The sequence below is a fragment of the Poecilia reticulata genome, chromosome 7 (assembly GCF_904066995.2).
Source record: "Poecilia reticulata chromosome 7, P_reticulata-male-v2, whole genome shotgun sequence".
Taxonomy (NCBI): Eukaryota; Metazoa; Chordata; class Actinopteri; order Cyprinodontiformes; family Poeciliidae; genus Poecilia; species Poecilia reticulata.
Genome location: NC_088836.1, coordinates 28,399,171 through 28,420,251, shown reverse-complemented (window position 1 = coordinate 28,420,251; position 21,081 = coordinate 28,399,171). Strand labels below are relative to the sequence as shown.

At 38.8% G+C, this 21,081-nt stretch overlaps 1 protein-coding gene across 2 annotated transcripts in view; it reads left to right on the top strand.

The window, feature by feature from the left end:
• The window catches only part of hspg2 (heparan sulfate proteoglycan 2), a 127,129-nt gene that overhangs the window by 42,436 nt on the left and 63,612 nt on the right, over positions 1-21,081 (top strand). For both annotated transcript variants that reach the window (XM_008414489.3, XM_008414501.3), the window contains exons 4-12: positions 7,032-7,097; positions 14,141-14,250; positions 14,360-14,418; positions 14,659-14,831; positions 14,918-14,956; positions 16,773-16,898; positions 17,031-17,234; positions 18,178-18,297; positions 20,217-20,348. In XM_008414489.3, the coding sequence (XP_008412711.2) occupies positions 7,032-7,097; positions 14,141-14,250; positions 14,360-14,418; positions 14,659-14,831; positions 14,918-14,956; positions 16,773-16,898; positions 17,031-17,234; positions 18,178-18,297; positions 20,217-20,348 (1,029 nt within the window). The remainder of the gene's footprint in view (positions 1-7,031; positions 7,098-14,140; positions 14,251-14,359; positions 14,419-14,658; positions 14,832-14,917; positions 14,957-16,772; positions 16,899-17,030; positions 17,235-18,177; positions 18,298-20,216; positions 20,349-21,081) is intronic.

Below are 21,081 nucleotides of genomic sequence, written 5' to 3'. Positions count from 1 at the left end.
TGTGTGTGTGTGTTTGCCTGAGTGCTGAATGATGAAACCTTCTCTTCCTGCTGCACCTTCTCCTCCCTCGTCGCCAGTTTGCCAGAGTCTGGTCATAACACGGGGCTCAGGCTTTGTCTCTGAGACATAAACACCCCCTCTTCTCTTTTATCTTTTTAACTCGTGCCAAAGGTGACTGCAAAATAAAAAACATAAAAGCCAGATGAACAAAGACCACTCCATCAGAGCCCCTCTGTTTTTCCAACTTGTTCTCTCCTTTACCGCTTTTTTATGTCGGCTTGAAAAGTGCGTATATGTGGGAAGGCATCTCATAATAGCATCCACTCTCACCAAAAACATAATTTTTTTTAAATAACAGGCTTGACGGTTGTCATCCTTCATTATTTTCCCACTTCTGTGTTGCTTGTGCTCACAGGTTTGTACTCTGAACAGCTTAATGACTCAAACACAGACTGAAGCAGATACTTCATCATGGATAGATTTTCATGTCATGCTTTGTAAGTTAGAGGCGAGAATCAAATGTGGCTTACAGATGAAACACTTTGTGGAATACAATGAGCCCCAAGTGACTGTGCTACACTGGACTGTAATTACAGAACACACCAGAAAGAGCCATGGAGAGTTGGTTAACGTTTTTGAGTTTATTGGGTGGATGTGCTGGCTTCTTCTTTTAGCTAACGATCCATTCAGATACAGGTGGTATAGTGGGGTATTTAGCGTCTTTCAACATTTGAACATCAGTAATTAGAAGGGTACCGATCCGTTATTAATATCTGTATCGGTCCTGATACTGAAAATAATTCTAGATTGGGTATCAGTGACAATGTGCCCAACTCATAAGAGCAGATCTATATTGTCTGTGTTAAAAAAAAGAAACGTTTTAAGTCAATTCAGCACTGTTTTTCTGTATCGACAGTATTTTCCAATGCCAAACCTCAGATATCTGTAGTGGTATTGGAAGTGAAAAAAGTGAACATTTTATCATATAAATTGTTCATTGTGTGTTCTGAATATGAGGAAGATTGACTTTAGCTTGAGTCCCTCTTGTGTTTATGGCTTAGATTCTCATTTTAAAGTTAATAAGTGGAGTACTTTTTGTTTTGTTTTCTCTGTTCTGTGGACTTTTAAGTTGTTTTTGGTTATAATTAAGGTTTAATTGAGGTTTATTTTTAATGGACGTTCTTCAGGCAAAGATCAAAAAAGCAAACATGAGCTGAGCACCTGATGGCACTGCTTAGGGAACCATCATTGATCAATAATTGATTGAACCGCATTACCCAGCATACTTTGAGAACTATTTATTATGCTCTATGATACTGAATTGTATTAAAACATGTCACTTTAATGTTCAGTGTGCCATAAAAGGGGTCCTTTGTGCACAAAAGCCAGAGTCCTTGATAAAAGTCATATCCATTTCTCTGATTGGCAGCAGTTAATCTGAAATAAAACCCTGAGATTTTACAGCAGTAATATTTCCTTTAGAAGGAAATAAAAATGATATAGAACCCTATTCTGCAAATATTACAAAACTGTGACTCCAAACTTAAAAGTTACAGATGCTGATCTGAGCCAACCTGCAATCCTGATCTCATCTAAGTGGAAAAGCGTGAGATTTTACAAAGCCAGAAAATGCCTCAACACTGACTCAGTTGCAGGGAAAATAAGTCAAGATACACCTTAGATGCTTTACTGTAGTATCTATAAAGCCAGAATGGAAGTAAGTGACCATGGAGAAACGGATAAATATCAGGAAACAGAGATCCGTCTCCAGTGTAAAATATTAGTTTCATACATCTGCAAGAAATTAAGCTCTTCACAGCAAGGCCCAACAGAGTTGGTTTTTGAGAAACGCATTATAATTTTTCTCTTTATTAAAGAAAAAGACCTTGTTAAATCAGACATCCTGCTTTTTTGTTGGCAATTTAAGCTTTAGACTCTGATTACGTCATGGTGGTAAGATTTGTTTTGTTAGCGGCCCTGGAAGCTGACATCAGAGTCACGGCACATAGCATCATGTGCTTCGTCTCTTAGAAATAGCTCTGCCTCGCATGAAGCTGAGCAGTTTAAAGAGCTGCAGGAAATTTTAGCCTGGCTGACATTAATGAGAAGGGTGCTGACAGGATGTGATTGTGACAGATGAGAATAGTAAGGTACAGGTTGTTTTTAGTCCCTCAGTAGGAAAGGAAACAGAAACCGAAGGAGACCTGTCTTGTAAACGGAGCTTTTTAGTTATTTTCAACCTCAGGCAACTCACTTTGAGAAGTGTTTATCTGCTAATCTCAGATTAACAGTTTGTAAAATATGAACCCAGTTATTGTCAGTTTATTCACATTTATTGTTTTCATAGAAATTTCTGTCCACATGTAACTCAAAAACGCTTAAAAAGAGCAGGACTTTCTAGCAGAAATGGTGGCTTTCAGGCCTGCATTCTGCTCAGTGTGATCACTGCTCCATGATTGGAAGAGGCAGAATAATTCCATATATAGATCTGGGCTGCACAGTCCTGGGAAGGAAATTCAACTTCCGGTGCTGAATGTGGAATAATTTGCTGAGTGGCTCTGTCCTGTGAGTTGTCCACGCTGCCCACCCAAGCCTCCGCCTTCCTTCCCTTTTCAGTGCTATAAAATAGGAGACACAGTTGCCACATTTGCCCCCATTATACTGAGTTTCCTGTTTTGTGACTGTTTGATGAGGGTTAAGGCATGTCCATTTCCCCTTTGTCTTTCCAAATCAGTGTGAAACATCTGGGATTTTAACTTGTCAAAATGAGACTATTTTAAATCATTCTTTGTCCATTGTTGCTATTATAATCACAGTCTGCAGTCTCCTTCAGAAACATAAAAGTAGTGTCTCATGTCTTCCTAACCTTTCATCCTGACCTCTGATCCCTGAGAACCCAACAAGATTTCTGGAAGACAGATCAGACCCCCTTCATCCGCGAGAGCCTTTCCTTGTTCCACAGACTCTCTGAAGGACTTTCCCAGTGCACTAATTATGTTGGCCAGTATTGTTGGAAATTTAAGACACAAAGGTTAACATGTCTGTTTACTGAATGGAGATGGGAACTGTGGGATTTAATTAATTAATTTATTAAAACAACACACTGGAAATGAATGCAGAGCTAATGCATAGACATGTTTCAAAATTTGAGTTAGTGTTTTTGCTGTCATTACAACTATATAGTCACAGAAAAACACCTATTGCATCCATTGATTCAAAATCAGTGGAACCATGCACTAGCGCAGGGGTGGGCAATCCTGGTCCTCGAGGGCCGGTGTCCTGCAACTCTTAGATGCCTTCCTGGTCCTACACACTTGAATCCAACAACTGAGTCATCTCCTAAGTGCAGTCAGGTTCTCCAGAGTCCTGCTAACGACCTCATTATTTGACTCAGGTGTGTTGAAGTAGAGACATGTCTAAAAGTTGCAGGAGGCCAGCCCTCCAGGCCTGGAGTTGCCCACCCCTGCACTAGCGGAACAAGTCAGCGTTGGGCTGGAGGCGGGGCTAAAGACCGGGTCCATCATACCCAAATAATAAAACTCATGATAATATAACTTTACAGCATCGACATGCCTACAACAGCAGGACTTAAAAGCTTCACCACAGAGAGCGACTATGTCATTCTGATGTCCATCAAACAGACATGAAGTATAACAAACCAAGAGAACAACAGAAACATCAGGCTACTAATAATGAAACAACACAAATTCAACACCACGGATAGCATCGGATCACTTTGACACTTTATCACTTTCAACTCAGAGCCTGGAGCAGCTAGCAACTGGTGAAGCTAGGTTTATTGTTGATGCGTTGAACCAGGCATGCAGCGGCACACGCCTACCCCACCGCAGCGCAGCCTGTCGCAGCACCTCATGCACCGCCACCTCGCACACCGCCACTTCTGGATCTTTGTAACCAGAGGCGGATCATGGGGGCCACAAATGGCCTCCAGACTACACTTTGGACACCCCTGGTATAAAATGCCAGAATGTAAGCCTACATAAATATGCATTTTGTTACAATCTAAAAAGAAGAACATAAAAAATATTAGTTTTTATAGATTTTTTTAATTTAAAAAAGTCAATAAACTAACTTTAGTTAGTTGTTTTCAGCTAACTAAAGAAGCTGAAGGCCCAGATTGCTAAATTCCTAGTCTTGCAGTCATCAAGTAGTTTAGTAGTGGATTCTTCCTGACAAAATGCAGCCAAAGTTTGGATTGTTCCATTATCTTTTGAAGAGAAATGTTACATTACGTAGTTGTCACTTTGACCAGGCCACCTACTTGGCTTGGCTGTGGGCAGAGAGGGATGTGTGTCACAGAGGCATTATCTTTATGAGTGAGAGATTCAGGCTGGCTCTCGGGCAGCAGAGGGACGAATGGGGGCAGCTGCAGTTATTTTGGAGAGGTCTTTGTTGTTGTTCTGATGGAGCGCCTCAAGGTGGCTTCAAATTTATTTCAAATGCTTTTAGTCTCTACTGCAGACTAAGCAGACATAATGAAGCAGACCAAACAGAGTTTCTGAAGGACGAATTAGTGTTGCGTCACATCCAGTCTTCACAAACAGCTGATTGTACGTGTGGATATGTACAGTTTACTCCAGCTGAATGGTCTTAGTCACCGATTTGAGTCCTAAGACGCAATCCAGCTCCACGATCCTCCTCTCTGTTGTGCCAACAACAAATGAGTTGCCTTGGAGAGGTTCAGTGTGACACTCCTCATGAGGAAAAATATGTTTGGGGATCTGCTGCAGCTTTAAAGCTCCTAGCTTCCAGCTTTTATGTATATATGCCTCTCCCACATTATGATTTACACCACAGTACAAACTAACACATGAAAACAGAGCACAGATTACAGCTTATGGCTAGAATTTGTTGCTGTTGAGTGGATTGTGCTCTTGTTTATCCCACATTTTCAAGTTTATTTGGATAAAGCTTTACAGTTGATCAGTAGCTTCCTGTTTAAACACAAGGGAGTATCCATATTGAATAAAGCCTCCCATGAGGGTTTTAGCCCCTTACAGGGATTGGCTACATTTTTCTTAGTAGTCTGTGAAGTTATTATAAGTAATTAGGCTTGCAGTCATCAAATACTTAGTAGTTTTAGCTGCGAATTACCTTTCTTCCATTAGGAACTGAGTTTGTAGAAAAGTGAAGAAATTCTCAGAGTGGTTGATGGTTACCTGGTAGTCAGACGACATCACCTGCTTTAGTTGATTGTAACTAATTTAAAACTAATTTAGCTAATTTAATTTGGTAGTCACGTTCCCCCCAAAAATCTGTGAATACATAACCACGAAAAGATGAGTGTCCACCATATGAAATGTGTTAGTGGATATGTTTAGTTATATTGATATTGTCTTGACTAGTCAGCACCACAAGGATTAGGCAAAGCCCTCACTTTTTTGGAACTACAACCAGAATGAGCCTAACTCAGTTATGATATCGATTGCAGATCCAAGCTCAGACTTCCAAGAATAATCTAAACCAAGCATTTTGACAGGGACATGTCAAATTCACCCAACACATTGGGTGAGAAAACCACAGAAAACCCCTCAACTATAGTTTTCTCAAAGTTTACACAATTAAAATTCTCTAATGTTGTGCTGTATCACTCAGATATGAACAATTTGAGTATTAAGTAGTTTTAAAGTTATAAATCAGCTGTAATGGGTAACAGAAAAAAGAAGCAGAATTATCCTTTTAAAACATTTCTGTTGGGAAAAAAAGGCAGTTTATGTGCTTCCTACTTCATTGATTTGTTTCACAATGGTGTCCCAATGAACACATAAATCAGTTAATAAAGCTGGTATCCCTTCTCTGGCTGTCACTAATTCTCAGATTTGCAAAAGACCGCATTGCATAAACAGACTTTAAAGGACAAACGGGTCATTAGCTCTAATTGGTTTGGACCTCTGTTCTTGAGGCTTAGATCTTTTGGAGAAACCATGCTTTCTGTCATATTTTTCTTAGATGTGTGTGTAGAAAGTGTGTGACGTTTAGTGTCTTTGGTATAACAGCCTTAACTTGACTTGTTGTTTGCACAGGACTGGTGAGGTACAGTCAGTCTATAGTAATAACATATTTTTCTCAACTCACTTCCAGATATGTCAGTAATGAGCTTCAGAAGCCATATGGTTTGCTGCATGTGCAGTTGTGAAACAGCTGGATCCAACAGCAAATGAGCTGTTGTTTACTGACGTCTGTTGAAGTTTACGGAGTGGACTGCTAGACTCCGGATTGGAGCATGAACATCTGTCTCTACCATGTCCCGTTGTCATCTTTTCTGTAGTTTTAGTTATTTTAGTTATTTAAAAGATTTAATAAATCATGAAACCGTATACATCCCTGTCGATACGTCATGACTTTGTGCAAGTCATCTGACTTTCAGAACCCATCCATGTTTCAGAACAACTCAAATCCATTTCAGGCGACATTATAGGCTCGCTCAATCATCCGAGTGGAAGAACCAGTGAGTCACCACAAAACAAAGAGGGATCATTGTTGATTGTCCTAATGCAAAGACATTTGTTGGTGCTCAGTTCTTCCATCTGAACAGGAAAACAGGAAGTGCCTTGTCCTTGTGTGGCGGCACCATCTCAAGGTGGATGTTTGTGTCAAGTGGCAAAGATGTTGGAAGTGGTCTGCATGTTTGTTGAGTCAGACCAGTGATGTCTTCCAACCTTTTCTCTTACTTCCTGGTGCGCTCCAGACAGACATTTGGCCTATACAAGCCATTGTTCCTTTAAGCATGGCTATCTTTAACATGTGGGTGGTGGTGATTGCTGGGAGTGTGTCATTTTCCTGTCTTGCCGTTTGTGTTTATCTATTTTGGCGATCCAACTTCAAATTCTTTATCTGATTGTCACTTTCTGTTTTCTCTCTTTGTTTCCCTCTCCTGAAACTTAAACTTTATAACCCCTCTGCAACTGCCTGACTAACTTTGACCACTCCTGTCTCTGCTTTGCTTTGCTCTTTCCGCCTTTTACCCCCTGCCGACTGTCTTACCCCCCTCCACCACTTCCCTACCCTAGCTATTGACCAACTGTTGGAGTCTTGGTATCTGGGACACATACAGAGCCCAAATGAGGAGCAGTACAGTAAGTCTTCCACCATTTCTCTCCTTCTTTTATTGTCTTTGGCTCACTCTACCAGTCACCTGCTCCACACCGTTCCGCTCACATTTCCAAACACATTCAGAGACGTTTGTATGAAAGCTCGGGCATGTTGAGTTCTGTTTCCGGCTTTTCTGTTTTGCCAAGTGCTTTTCTCTCCCAGTGATTCCTAATGCCAATGGAAAAATGATGGGGTATGTTCCATAGAGCAACACAGAGCTCATCACGCTCGAATGACAACACTTTCAATCGCAGCTGCAAAAGATGTTTTGGCAACTTGCAAAAAAATGCACTCCTCTCTTTAATTAGAAAAGTGCTATGAACTATTTCTTTCTTGTCCCAGTGTGATGAACCAGCTGTTACTCTGTGCTTAAAAAATGTGCAAATTTTATGCACAGTGGTGGTTTTGCTTCCAATTGTGATTCTGTGCTGTGGGAGAGCGCAAAATCAGAATTTATCTCCAAAAGTCTCCCAAAGGGCATGAAGGAGAGTTGGAGACAGTTTTCTGGCAGTGGTCCAGGGTCAGGGTTAATAGTAGGGGTCTTTTCTGCAGGAACTGAGCTCAGACAGAGCCAGCTGGCAAATTAATATGTAAGATGCACAGACTATGACTGATTTTATGACTTTCTGTTTTAGTGAAGTTTTTGACTGATTCCCTTTGAGAACTGTAATATATCAAGAAATATGAGCTGCATTCAGATTTTTTTATTTTTGCCTTCCATTCATGTGGCTCTGTAATTATTTCTATTAAAAACTAAGGTGATATCACAACATGTGTGAAAAACCTTCACTAAATCTTTCTGTTTGTCCTGGTCTCTCCATTACTCAATTAGGTTTTGGAGCCAAAAGGCAAAACTCTGGCAAATTTAGATAAATATTTAAATGTTATTTCTGGTTAGTCTGATTTTTTTTTTTTAACAAGTAAGTTAGTAAAGCAGTAAACCCTTTCTGCAGGATAGGGTGGGATCATTCAGTAGTGGCTTTTTCCAAATCATTTGCAGCTTGTAATTAGAATGGTAAGCTAACCATTAATATAAGTTTGTGTAAATTCCAAGCTTATTCCCATTTATGCCCCCAAATTTTTTTCCCTATACATTTGCATAAATTTGTGTCTAAAAAGTGGACATTTACCTAAAATCTTCCACCCCTTTGCAATCCTACTTCTTACTTAGAAGTTTAGTTTAGATACTTAAAATTAAGCTTTTTGCTTTCTCTTTGAATGGTCTTACTGTTGCTGTGGGTTCTACTGTTGGGGTTAAAGGTCAAGCCCTGTGTGGTTGAGCTTTAAAGGCCAAACTCGGCTTTGCTGCTCAATCATTTCTTTGTCTTCTGCGTAGGCCTCTATGTGTTAAGAGTGGGCCCTTTTCACAATGCTTCCACAGTTCTACTGAACAACTTTAATAGCTAAATCAGATTCTGAATTAAAAGTGCGGAATGCTTCTTTTTCAGACTTATTTTCGCCCCTTTCTCTCTTGTCACTCTTGTCACTCGTCACGTCTGCAAATTGACAGTTTCATCACCTTTTAATGGTGGCGGGGCTCAACAAGGGGATTTCTCTGTTAAAAACAGAGGGATGCACAGAAGAGAATGGGTCTTGGAATAAAAGCGCCGCTCATTAGCCGCGGGGCACATCCTGGCGCTCCAATCAAAGGAACCCAATCACGCTCACCAGTCTGTGGCGGTAGGCTCAGAGAGAGTGGGAGCTATGAACCGCTGTTGACCGGGCAGCAAGTACCCACCCAAGTGATTAGATTATATGCGGGTCAAATAAAATGCTTTCATGACTAACTTTGATGTTGCTCGTCTTTCAGGACAACAATCAGGACGAACTATTGTACTATAAATCTGAAAGTTGCAGCCTGAGGTGGAACCACTCGAGGCTGTGCTAACACTCACATCTCTGTTGATACATGTTCACCTCAGTGTGTTTTCATAGGCAATGCACGGTTTACATTGCCATAAATGAGGCTTTTCTTCTCCTGGAATGAGGTGTCTTGAGGAGGTAATGCTGTTTTGGAAGAAAGAAAGGGCCTAGTAATGTTCAGTTACCACACAGTCTGCTTCTGAGGCACACAATCTTTTTAATTAAAACACTCTCCCTAGATGTGGTATACGGTTATTTTCAGTTGGATCTTCAAATATATGTATTAAATTAGTGATTTTTTTTTTTTGAAAGGTCTGATGCGTGCCTCAGCTGTAATTAGAAAATTCAGTAAACAGCTGTCACGCAAGCATATTGGATGTCTTCTCATTATTTTTCCAAACAATTTAGTAGGAAAAGGATCTTTATTTCAAATGTTGCATTTGCATTTGGGTGTCATCCAAGGAGCTAAATGAGCCATTTGAACGCTTGACAAAACAAAACAAATCAACAACCCAAACACTAGGAGTAACCTAATTATCATTTTTCATTCAGTGGTGTAAAAAAAAAAAGATGGAAAACAATACACCTCTTTGGTCAATGACAATAGAAGCCTTTTATTGAAATAACTTGCTAAATAACTATTTCCAGTTGGTAGATATAAATTTTTTTCCACATTGTTAATGATGCATTGATCAGTGATTGGCAGTGTTCAAAATTTGGCCCTGACTTGTGATCTATTGTTATTATTATTTATTGTTATGTTATTGTTATTTCTTTTTGTTTAATCACAAATCTGTTCACAAGAAAGTAACACAGAAATACAGAGGCTGAACAAACTCTGTCTTACTCGGAATCAAAATAATCAAGACAAATATTTGATGCAATTAAGCTCATAGTTCATGTTTTTGGACTAAGAGAGGAAGACGGAGTGCCCAGAGAGAATCACACATGCATGAAGAGAACATGCCAATGATGTACAGAAAGACCAGGATTTGTACCCACAGCCTTCTTGCTAAGGCAACAACGCTGACAGCTGGGTCAACATGCAACCCAACATTTTTCTGTTCAATAAATTTTTTTTTTATACAAATTCAAGTTCATTTGTTAGAAGCCAAAATTTTGAATCGGTTTCAGACCTAAAAGAATACTCAAAATGGATATTGAACACAGAAACGTTATTGGTGCATTTCAATTTATTATATAGTGAAATTAAAAGGGTCATTATGAGATACAAATTGCAAATACATAAATGTTTTTCTTATGTTTTCCCACAAAGCAGCCAGACTTTCTTGTGATCTTTTAAAGTGGTCCTGTAGTTAACCTTTCGTACTTTGAAGTCTTTTTGGTTTCTACTTGGAGGGAGACTGTTTTTCTTTTACATTCTCTCAAGTACCATAACTTTTCAAGTGACATGTTCATTTTTTAAAATAGGCAGTGAACTCAAGGGATGAAGCAGCATTTGAATCTTTACACACTTTCTTTGTATGGAGGTGTCTTAAACATACCAGTTTTCATACACTTTCTACACAAAATAACAATGTTTCCGAGACATAAACAGCCTTTGTATACATGTTGGGTAATTTCCAAAGTCCATGAAATTCCTTGGCACATCTCAGTATATGGTGTGCTGTGATTTTTATGAACATAAATGGATTATTATTGGGCAAGTGGAAAACAAAAGGAGGTGTAGCATGCCTGAAAAGTACGTGCAGTGAGTAAAAGGATGAACAAAGAAAAAGCTAGCAACTGTCTGATTGACTTGAGGATTCACTCGTCCTTCAATTGATGCACTATTTATCTGCCAAGATGTTGGCTCAGTTCTCACTAGGAAACCCCACTGTTGATGCAAAAATAATCTTTAATGTCAGCCAAACTGTTTCACCCTCAGCATTTTTACATGGCATCAACAATAGAAGCAAACATGTTTCAGCGTCTTTAAAAATAAAGTGTACACTTTTTAAAGCTTGGCTTTTGTTTGGATTCGAATGATTAATATGACAGTGTTATGATTCATAATCACATATACTGGAAGGTTTTTTCTTGTTGTAAATATAGAATCAAATAAAAAAAGAAATATTGCTTTAATTAATTAGTCCTTAAATTTGAAATCACTAAATACATAGAATATAAAATCTTACACTAAGTGGCTCTATTGGATTGTATTTAGTGACTAGTTGTGTCTTTATACTATTTGGTGGCGTTTGTTGAAACTCTTTGTGCGCATGACATCGGAAAGGAAAGAATACCCACTCATCACAAGAGAGACTCACTTTATACATTTCAGCACAAAGTCACAAAATGGCCCAAGTAGCAGAATTCCTTTGTTGCTAAGCAACATAATGATTTCTGTTTGAATTCTGAACAAGTCGCACATCCAGCCGCCATGCCTTGTTTGCCAGGAAAATATCATATAGTCTGCATCATATCTTTGTTTCTCCAGGCTCAATTATCATATGTAGACCAACTTTGATCAGCTTCCTGGATGATGTGAAATGTCAAATTTTAGAACATTATCACCAACTACTCTAAGAAGGAGACTCCTTTAATTTTGCTTTTGGGGTTATTTTCCCAGACAAAGTCCCATGAACTAATAATAACAACAGGTGGGCAACTAGAACTAGGAACAAAAAAAATAGTTCTGAATATCCAAAATACAAGTACTGGATCATTGTCCCCCGCCCAAATAAAACAGCACATTTTCAATCTTTATAAACCCTGAATAAAGCTGCTATATGACTAATTTAAAAAAGGTAAATAAAAGAGTTACTACTTTAAAGACAAAATATAAACAAACAAGTGCGGTAACTCTTACAAATAGAGACACCCCAATAGATTGTGTCAGATAATGTTTGAAGCCTATAAAAAGTGCATTGATTGGTCAGAGGAAACTGACTGGAACAAAATTGTGCAGAAGTAATAAATCATCTGTAAACCATATGAATAAGATGGGTGACTTGGTGTTTCATGACATCTGGCGGCAACGTGTCAACAAAAATAATATTTACGATCTGAAAAGAACAGATGCAGATGAAAGAACTGGAGGTTTAGAGAGATGTATATGTGGCCTTGCTCAGATTTTGCAGTGATTCTTACATGCCATGTAGCATAGATGTTAAATTAAAGAAATGCAATAGTATGTCTGTGGGTGATAAAATATCCACTTGATGGGCACCAAACAGAACTAATTCATAAAGTCCCCTAATCAAAGATAAACTCCATTATTTGCTGGCATCCATAGTTTCCAGACTTGTTAATGAATATGGTGCTGTTTATGCATGCTTGCTCTTAATGTCCACACAGCTTATTTCTTTTTCTGACTCAGCAGACTCCTTCTCAAAATTTAAATCCTTGCCTTTGGCTTGACAAGTTGCATCTCACTCCAAGAAGCAGCACAAATATTGCCCCTCTCCCTAATCTTCCCGCTTTCGGTCTGAATTCAGAGGCTGGACGGCCGGTCCAAACAAAATGTTGGCAGCAGACTAAAAATGGGGCACCCCGTGGGCCACTGGCTATTTTAAGTTTCACAGACTTGGCCTGTGACATTGGAATTATAATAGTACCGCTGACATTTCAGCTTATAATGAGCAACACATAAAATGCATCAATGTACATTATAAAGGAGATCTGTAGGCTTGCCTGAAAGGAGAATAATTAGCTGAAGACTGTGATGAAAAGATCATCGGGTCAACACAACTTTGGAAACAGTTAATCCTTTAAAATGCCAGGCTACATTAATTTGTTTCTCATGGGGTCATAAAAGCCAGCTGCAACAGCTTGTTTTCCATTGGATTTAGAGAAACTTTGACCTTTTCACACTTTATCGTGTTAGAACTGCAAATTTAAGTGTAGTTCCTTGGGAAAAAGATATGTATTTCTATATTTTCTAGAAGTAAATATAAACTGACACCCCTAACTAAATTGCACAATTATGTTCTACGTCCTTTCTGTCCCATAAATTCCCAATGTACACAGAAATATTTTGTTGTAGTTAGGGTTGAACAATAAATCAGTAATATATATCGCAATATGGAATATTCAACAATTTAACCGAAATCCAGAATTGCACAGCATTCTGGGAGATTTAGGTAGAAAAAAGAGTGTGCCGCTCAATCTCTCACAGCCATCTAAGCAGAGTGGCATCAACCATTACTCACTCACTCTTTGGTTACCTAGCAACTCACTCACTTTTTGGTTACCTAGCAACAACTGTATATTGTTCAGCCCAAAATACTGAAAGGTGTAACTGGTATGAATACTTTTGCTATCCGCGAAATTGATAAGAATGACTTTTTGATTCAGTTAATTTAAATCCATGTTGTGCTCCCTTAATATGAGGGCTAGGAAATACAAAGTTTTACTCTGATTAGTCAAGAATAAGAAGCTTCTGTCTTTTTGATAGCTCAAACAACAGTTGTGTGTAAAAGTTCACCTAACCGAAGCTAAAACTGACTTCTAAAACATCTCTAGAGCAGTTGGAACAATCTGAATTTTAATCCTCAAAAACCTACCATTCTATGCTGCTTAAAACACAGGTCATCATCACAGCCATCTGCAGCCCATGTTGGAGTTTAGAGTGCTTTAACCTACACCGGCTGACCTATATGTTCAATGACCCAGTCGTTCCAGCTAATAAAAAACCACTGAGAGGAATGGATATAATCCCTGCTGCATTCCCCTCCAATGCTCTCTCACCTTCCTGCCTCATATGTTTGACTTGGTTGATGTGGAGGGAATGCTGAGGCCCTCTTCCAGAGTCATTCACAGAGGATTTACTTCTTCCTCACTGCCGCTCGCACAGCAGTGATATCGACTTGGAAGTCCGACTCACCAACCGCCAGAGTTGCTGCAGGCCTGATTTTATTGGCCACATTTTAGTCAGATTTCTGCCACGATTTATGAATGTTGACTGTTTGTCTCCTTCTGCACAATAGAAAGCAGAATTTACCTAAGATACCCTCTTACTATGCTGTGTGTGTTCACTATATAGGCACATACATATAGAAGTAGATGCCATAATTTGTGGTTTTCTAAAATATTCAGCCAAAATGAAATAAATGTCAAACATTATGGCATCACTTGATTTTAATGTGTAAGCTAGTAGTGAGTCTGTGGTCCTGGTTTGTCAGTGTGGTTTGATTTTCTCCTCCCCTCTCTCTATCTCCAGTTTATTACCGAGCTCTTGTCAACTTCACCAACTCCGTGGTTTATGGCCCTGAACTCGAAGACATCTTCTCTCCAGAGTATAAGGAGATTTCTGAAGCAGTGATGGACACGGTACGTCTTGCGACCACTTGATAAATCTGTGCTTCATATGTCAGAACCTGCTGATTTAAATATTTGTGAGTTGGTTGTTTTGTTTAAGTATTTTCTTTTCCCTCGACAGCTGGAGTCTGAGTACAGCAAGATTCCAGGTGACCAGACGGTTAATGTGGTCCTCATAAAGTAAGAGCACAAACCTTCTGAATCAACCCTGCTGCCTGCTACTGCTGCAGGATATATACTTTTCTGCTACCTGTTTAGGTTATTCTGGCCTGGTCACTTTCTTTGTTTTTGCCATAAAGGTTGCCCATATCCAGTAAAATGTCAGCAATTTTGGAGGAAATGTTAAATTAAGACCCTGAAGGTATTCCTTCTGTTGCCATAAAGCATGTAGCTTTATCAGAACTGTCATACTCTCTGCAGAAAAATGATAAGAGAGGATGGAGTTGATGTCTTTGTGGAACTTGACGTGGGCTCTGACTACAACAGCAATGAAGAACAGATCCGCACCGTCCTCTACAACGTGGTGAAGGAAGGAGCTATTGCTTCCTACGTCACATCAGTCCAGGGCTTTCAGTTCAGGCAGCTTGGGAAAGGTAAGAACAACAATACCTCCATGTTTTAGCAAGTTAATGCCTACCGGGACAATAGGCAGTTCCTTCAATGTTTGCCTTTTCTCTAGTAGAAACTCTGCCTTCAGGGGACCCTATAGCAGTGCCAGGTTTGTACGGTACCATGCCTGCTGCATGGTGAGGAGGCTGATTGTGCTGTAGAAACTCTAGAATGACTGTAGTGCATTTATTCTGCTGATATTTTATGATGCCCATTACTTCGACATGTACATGCGGTCTGGAGAATGTCTTGCATGGAAGCACCAAGGTAGAGTTTTGGCTGCAATCCCTGAGGTCCAGTAGTTCACAGAGAACATAAAGGACTTTGCATGGCATGAGTTTGATGAAAAGATGCTTCTGTTCTCTGCAACTTGAGGCGACATTCGATATCTGCAAGTTCCACTGGTCAGGAGAACAAGCATGACAGCTGATAGGATTTTTACTGGACATGTTAATTGCTGAATGGGTGGATTTCCTGTAGAGCTGTTTTCACACATGAACACTGAAGACTGTCCAGAAGTTGATCCTGAATTCACAGTGCACATTTTTTATACAGAAAAACATTAATAATTACATTTAAGGCCAATTTAAAGTCATATTCAATAAATTACAATATGTGTTCTGATGAGGTTTGTTTGTGAGATTAAAAGTGCCTTTTTTGAAATAACTACCTGTAAGCTGGTATTAAACATAAAGATAAGCCAGTATTTCTGGATTAAAAGTGTTTTCCTTTTTTATTGGTCTGATTTAATATTATATTGATTATACATAAACATCAGTATATGTGAAATCAATCTGTCTGTTTCACTGAGCTAATGAAATAAATAAACTTTTCAATAATCAGATTTATTGAATATTACTGTACTTCAGGTATACCGTAAAATGTTTCTCATTCACATCCAATTAGGAAAAAAATTTAATTCAGTCAGATTCAGATCCAGCTACATACAGATTAATTACAATTATACAATATTTCAATGAAACTCAGTTAATCACGTAATACCGATTGGTAAAAAACGATTATCTAAGAAAGCTCTGCTGATTGCAATGACTTATTGACTGCAATAATTCCTAATTCAAAGCAAGCATTTAGTCACAGTAGGAAGGAATAACCCCATTTTAATAGGATGGAGCTTCCGTGTGGATCTTTTAAAGGAGAGATAGGAAATAAACAGAGAATAACCCAGCCAGGCATACTCTCCATGGGAAAGAAAAAGAAAAGAAGAACAGAGTTGACTGCAGCAGCAGATGCATAAATGGTTTTATCTAGGAGTGAAACTCAGTCAAAAACACTTCTATGAGGAGGAAAAACCTCTTTCACAAGGAATTTTGATTTAATATTCACTTCAACTCAGCAAGAACTGTTTTAGATCTTTTAACCTGTTTAAAATGTTCATGTTTAAAACTCTTAATAGGTGCTCTCGTGTGAAAATGGCTTATATGTATCTTATCTTATCTATTGGGGTAACCCAGGAAAGTCTGTCTTATCTTGTCTTTCTCTCATAGCCTGTCCTGCATAGTTTGTCCAATGCTGTTTTTTCATGTTGGCCAGTTTTATACGCTTTTGTCAGATTTAATATTTTAAGTCTGCGTGCGCTCTTGTTTACCTTTTGTGGTTTGCTTGTCTGGTTTTACTTGATTTTTGATCATAAATTGTATGTGACTTTTTTTTATTTTTCCAGTCTACTTTTGTGTACTTATCAACTCGTCTATCTTTTTTTTTGTCTGTGATTCAGACCTTTTCAGTACGACCACTGAGAATAATGTTTCTTGAATGGAAATTATTTATTTTTTATCGACGCCATGTATGGGTTGCTTCATATAGTCTGTCAATGTATTATATGTGCTTAAATGTGACACTAGAATAGCCTGTTGGCTCTGCATGTTTTGATCCTTGTTTGCATTGCCCTTTTGCATTTGTCATAGTAACGCCCGTTAAAAGGCCTTGCATGGCTGACGAGTTCAGGTGTAGCGATGGAAGTTGCATCCTGATGGACTACGTGTGTGACAACAGACCCGACTGCACAGACTTGAGTGATGAAACCAATTGTGGTGAGTGCTTTCGAATGACTGGTTGAGCTTTGTGTTATGGCTGTCTAATGTGCCACACCTTCACTGACTGACACGCAACTTTATATCACACCTGTATTCATTTACAAAGTTTAATTAAAAATGTGTTCCTAGATATGATCCGCCCTGTGGCCACCACAACCCCTGCTGCTATCACTCCCACTCCTGGTCCTGGACCATTGGGCCCCCGGCCTCCCATCCCACCTCTTCGGTGCAAAGCAGATCAAGCTAGATGCCAGAGTGGAGAATGTATTTCTAGAATTTTTATTTGTGATGGAGAACGGGACTGCCAAGACGGTAGTGATGAGCTGAGATGTGGTAAGTCAGATTTCTTCATAGATTTAATTTTTTGAAAACAATTCAGGTTTAGACTCGCTTCGCCCTTTCATAACCCCATGACTTCCTCATCTTCTACCACTTTGCACTAGCTTGTAATTTCCTCCAAACCCATTGACCATGTGGTACACATGTCCTTGGTACACTCCTACCCTTACTCTAAATGGTGTATTACTATTGCCAATAAATACTTCTACATATGAAAATTTTGAGTTTTTATTCTGAATCTAAGCCCAGGGACATTTTTTGTGTTATAAATATAACTAATAGGTGCCAAGGCATGATAGATACAGGTAGATATTTGGTTAAAAATTATTTTAATATCTAGATTTGGTTTTAAACATTAATTAGAAGTTTAGTAGTCTAGTTGAGATTAAGTAGTGTGCAAAAACAAACATGCAAAAAAAGCAAAACTACAATAGCATCCGGTGAGGAACTTATGAGGTTAACAACGAACAAAAAACAGAGATAAAATTAGTTTACAATGAATGAAATGAAATTACATTAGACTTACATAGCAGTTTTCTGCATACTTAATGCTAAATCCAATAAAGCTTTTGGATTCATGCTTTTTGGAATTTTAGCATTTTAAAGATTTAAAAAGAGTCTAAAGGTATTTATTATTTTAATCTACTTTCAGTAAAATCCTGGTAAATATTCCAGTATATTAGAAAAGTTTTAATTGTTTATTTGTTGTGTTTTTAATCATGTTTAATTTGCTGTGTTCTTTCCTTATAAACCACTTTTATTTGTGAAATGTGCTACATAAGATTTATATTGCAATGTATTAACGTAGACAGATAAAATGTTCCATGATCTATTGACTGACATATCATTGATCTTCAGAACTGAATATGCTCTATCAAAATAACATGCTTGAGTAAAACTTGTTCATTTTATCCCCGATTAACAAAATCTTTCTCAGGCACTCCGTCTCCCTGTGAGCCCAATGAGTTCAAGTGTAAAAATGGCCGCTGCGCCCTCAAGTTGTGGCGTTGTGACGGCGACAATGACTGCGAAGATAATTCTGATGAGACCGACTGCCGTGAGTCATCGTTACTTTTATGAGAAAAATATTCTGGTATTTAATTTTGTTGTTAGAAGGTTCAGGGTTTCCCCCAGAAAACTTGCTAAGCCCGGTGGTCAGGGCGCCGAGGCGGTCCACTGGCGGTCCACCGTGTTTTTGTATTAAAAGATGTTAAGTAGACGATAAAAGTAAAAATATCACTGGGTAATTATATGTTATGGGAAAACATCGTCAGTGAACTGCTATATAAACCCACAACTAGTCTTAAAAACAAAAATCAATCAATCAAAAATCAAAAAATACAATTAAAATAAATATCAATTATGTCCACTTCTGTTAAATCCAAATTAAGTCAGGCCCCCCAGAGCTTCAGGGGCCCCATAAATGCTAATATTTTAACATAGACCACAGATATATAAATGTAGCATTTGTTTATTGAGATTATCATTGCTGCTAAATTTGACATAATGGCTTCAGCATATATATATTAAAAGACTTTAAATTATTTAACATTTATATGTAATATTTTAAGGAGCTGGCAAGTTTACTTTGTAGAAGTTCAAAGAACAATATTCATAGTCAGATTGGTTTGTTGCCACAGCTACAATCTGATGCTGAGTTTAATCTTTGAGTTTCAGCTCTGTTTGTTCACAAATACAAATTAGTAAGCTGCAGTTATAATTTATTGCTTTTTAGGTTTGCCAGTTAAACTACTCCCCCTGTCCTAGATTTCACTAAATCTAACACAAAAACTGTTAAAGGTGCTGATGTTTTTAGCAACAAAAGGGGCCCCTAAGTCAGATTCTGCTCCAGGCCTCGTAGAGCCTTGGACTGGCCCTGCATGATGTGGTAATCCGCTGCACTGCGCAGAGATGCGCAACAAATGGGAGATTTAATTCAATGCTGCTAATGTGGCTTTAGTAGCTCTTTCATTTCGTGTCTGTTGAGTTTTTAACAAGGGGACACAAACTATTTTGGTTGGTCGAGTTTCTGGGCGAGTTTTTCAGATGTCCGGCGCATTAACTCTGTCTGACTAAGTGGGCAAAACATTTGATACGGTTTGGTGCTTAGTGTAACCGGAAAAATAATACTAGTAATAATAATAAAATAATATAAAATCAGCGTGATGCGTGACTGCGAGGAGAGCGCGAAAGTTCCTAACCGGGTTAAACCTGCACGATGAGTGATTAGCACTGGGTCGTTAACCACTAACGCACCGGCTAACCGGGAACACAGACCTAAACTTTACAGGGAAGATGGGACCAAACGCTGGGCAGCGTGTTGAGATGTAAACGCCGCATAATGTTTTGTTCACAAATATACATCATTCTCACCGCTCGCTCAATGGACCTCTGAAAGCGCGACTTCAAGTTATTCCTGCGGTTCACGTAGAGCTGCGCAACCAGAGCTAACGCGGTGGGTTTAAACTCTTACCTTAATCAATAACTCCTCATAACTAATCATAATTCCTCACAGGGGGTTGATGTAAATATCCATAGCGGTCAGCCTGTGTCCAGTTTGAGTGAAAGGAGGAGCATGGGATCCGCGCTGAGGTGAACTTTAGACATCCAGCTGCTGTAGCGCGCGAGGCAACGCGCAGAGGCAACGCGCAGAGGCCCAGCGGTGTGATTGGTCCGGCTTTAAATGCATAAACTATAAACATATCTTCTATAAACATATCTTTTAGGAATAAATCTGCTCTGATAGTGAAACGCTCGGAGTAACAGAAACACTTGCAATCCGACTTTAAAAAAAGGCGATGTTTTTATTTTTATTTTATTTTCCTGAAAAAAATTTAAAATTAACAAGAAAGGCTTAGCCTGGCGGTGGAGCTAGTAAAGCATGACGGGCCGCCAGGCCTATAACACACTGGGGGAAACCCTGAGGTTGCTACCAATCAGAAAGTTAGAAGTCATTCATCTTTTTTATCACCACAGCTACCAAAGGTCCCAATGACAGATGCAGTCCTGAGCAGTTTGAATGCCGTATTGATAAAAATTGCATCCCAGCCAGTTACCAATGTGATGAAGAGCCAGACTGTGCCGATCGCTCCGATGAGATCGGCTGCAGTAAGTCATACTCGAGCAGCCAACAATCTTTCTTTTGCTTGTGTACATTTGACTTTTTTCTCTGAGTTTCTGAATCTCTACTTAGAACTCCAACTAATTTGTTGGGAAATCAAACTCTCCTCAAATGAAACAGCTTTTCTCAAAGTTTTCGTCTGTCAGAATTGTCCATCTGCTGCAGACACTTACAGTACTTGACAAAGCTATCCATGCCACTCAGACATTTTCAAATATATTCACATTAACTAAAATGTTTTAGATTAAGGTATTGTCCGAGAGAGACTGACACAAAGTAGTGTATAAATGTGAAAAGGCAAAACAGAAAATAAAAAATTATTACAAATACAAAACAAATACTGAAAACTCAAAGTCTTATGAGTCATGGCAATTATGTCCTCCCTAAAGAAAAGTGTGAACATCGTTATTATGCTGTTACCACCATGTTTTACCGTCAGACTGCAGGGTTCAGGTTGCAGCAGCATTTGAGATAGTAAATTTTGTGTTTTCCTCAACTGACCTGAGCATCTTCCTTATGTTTGCTGTGTCCTCTATATTAGCTTGTGACAAACTTGAAATGGAGCTTCTTTTGAGTTCTTCCTTCGATTTGAAGCCAGATTTTAGAAGTCATGTCTAATCGTCATTATGTGAACATATTCTCCCACATGAACTGTGTATTTCTGCTACACAAATTGGCCTGTCTGTTTTGAAGATTTAAATGTACTCGTAGTTCACAACT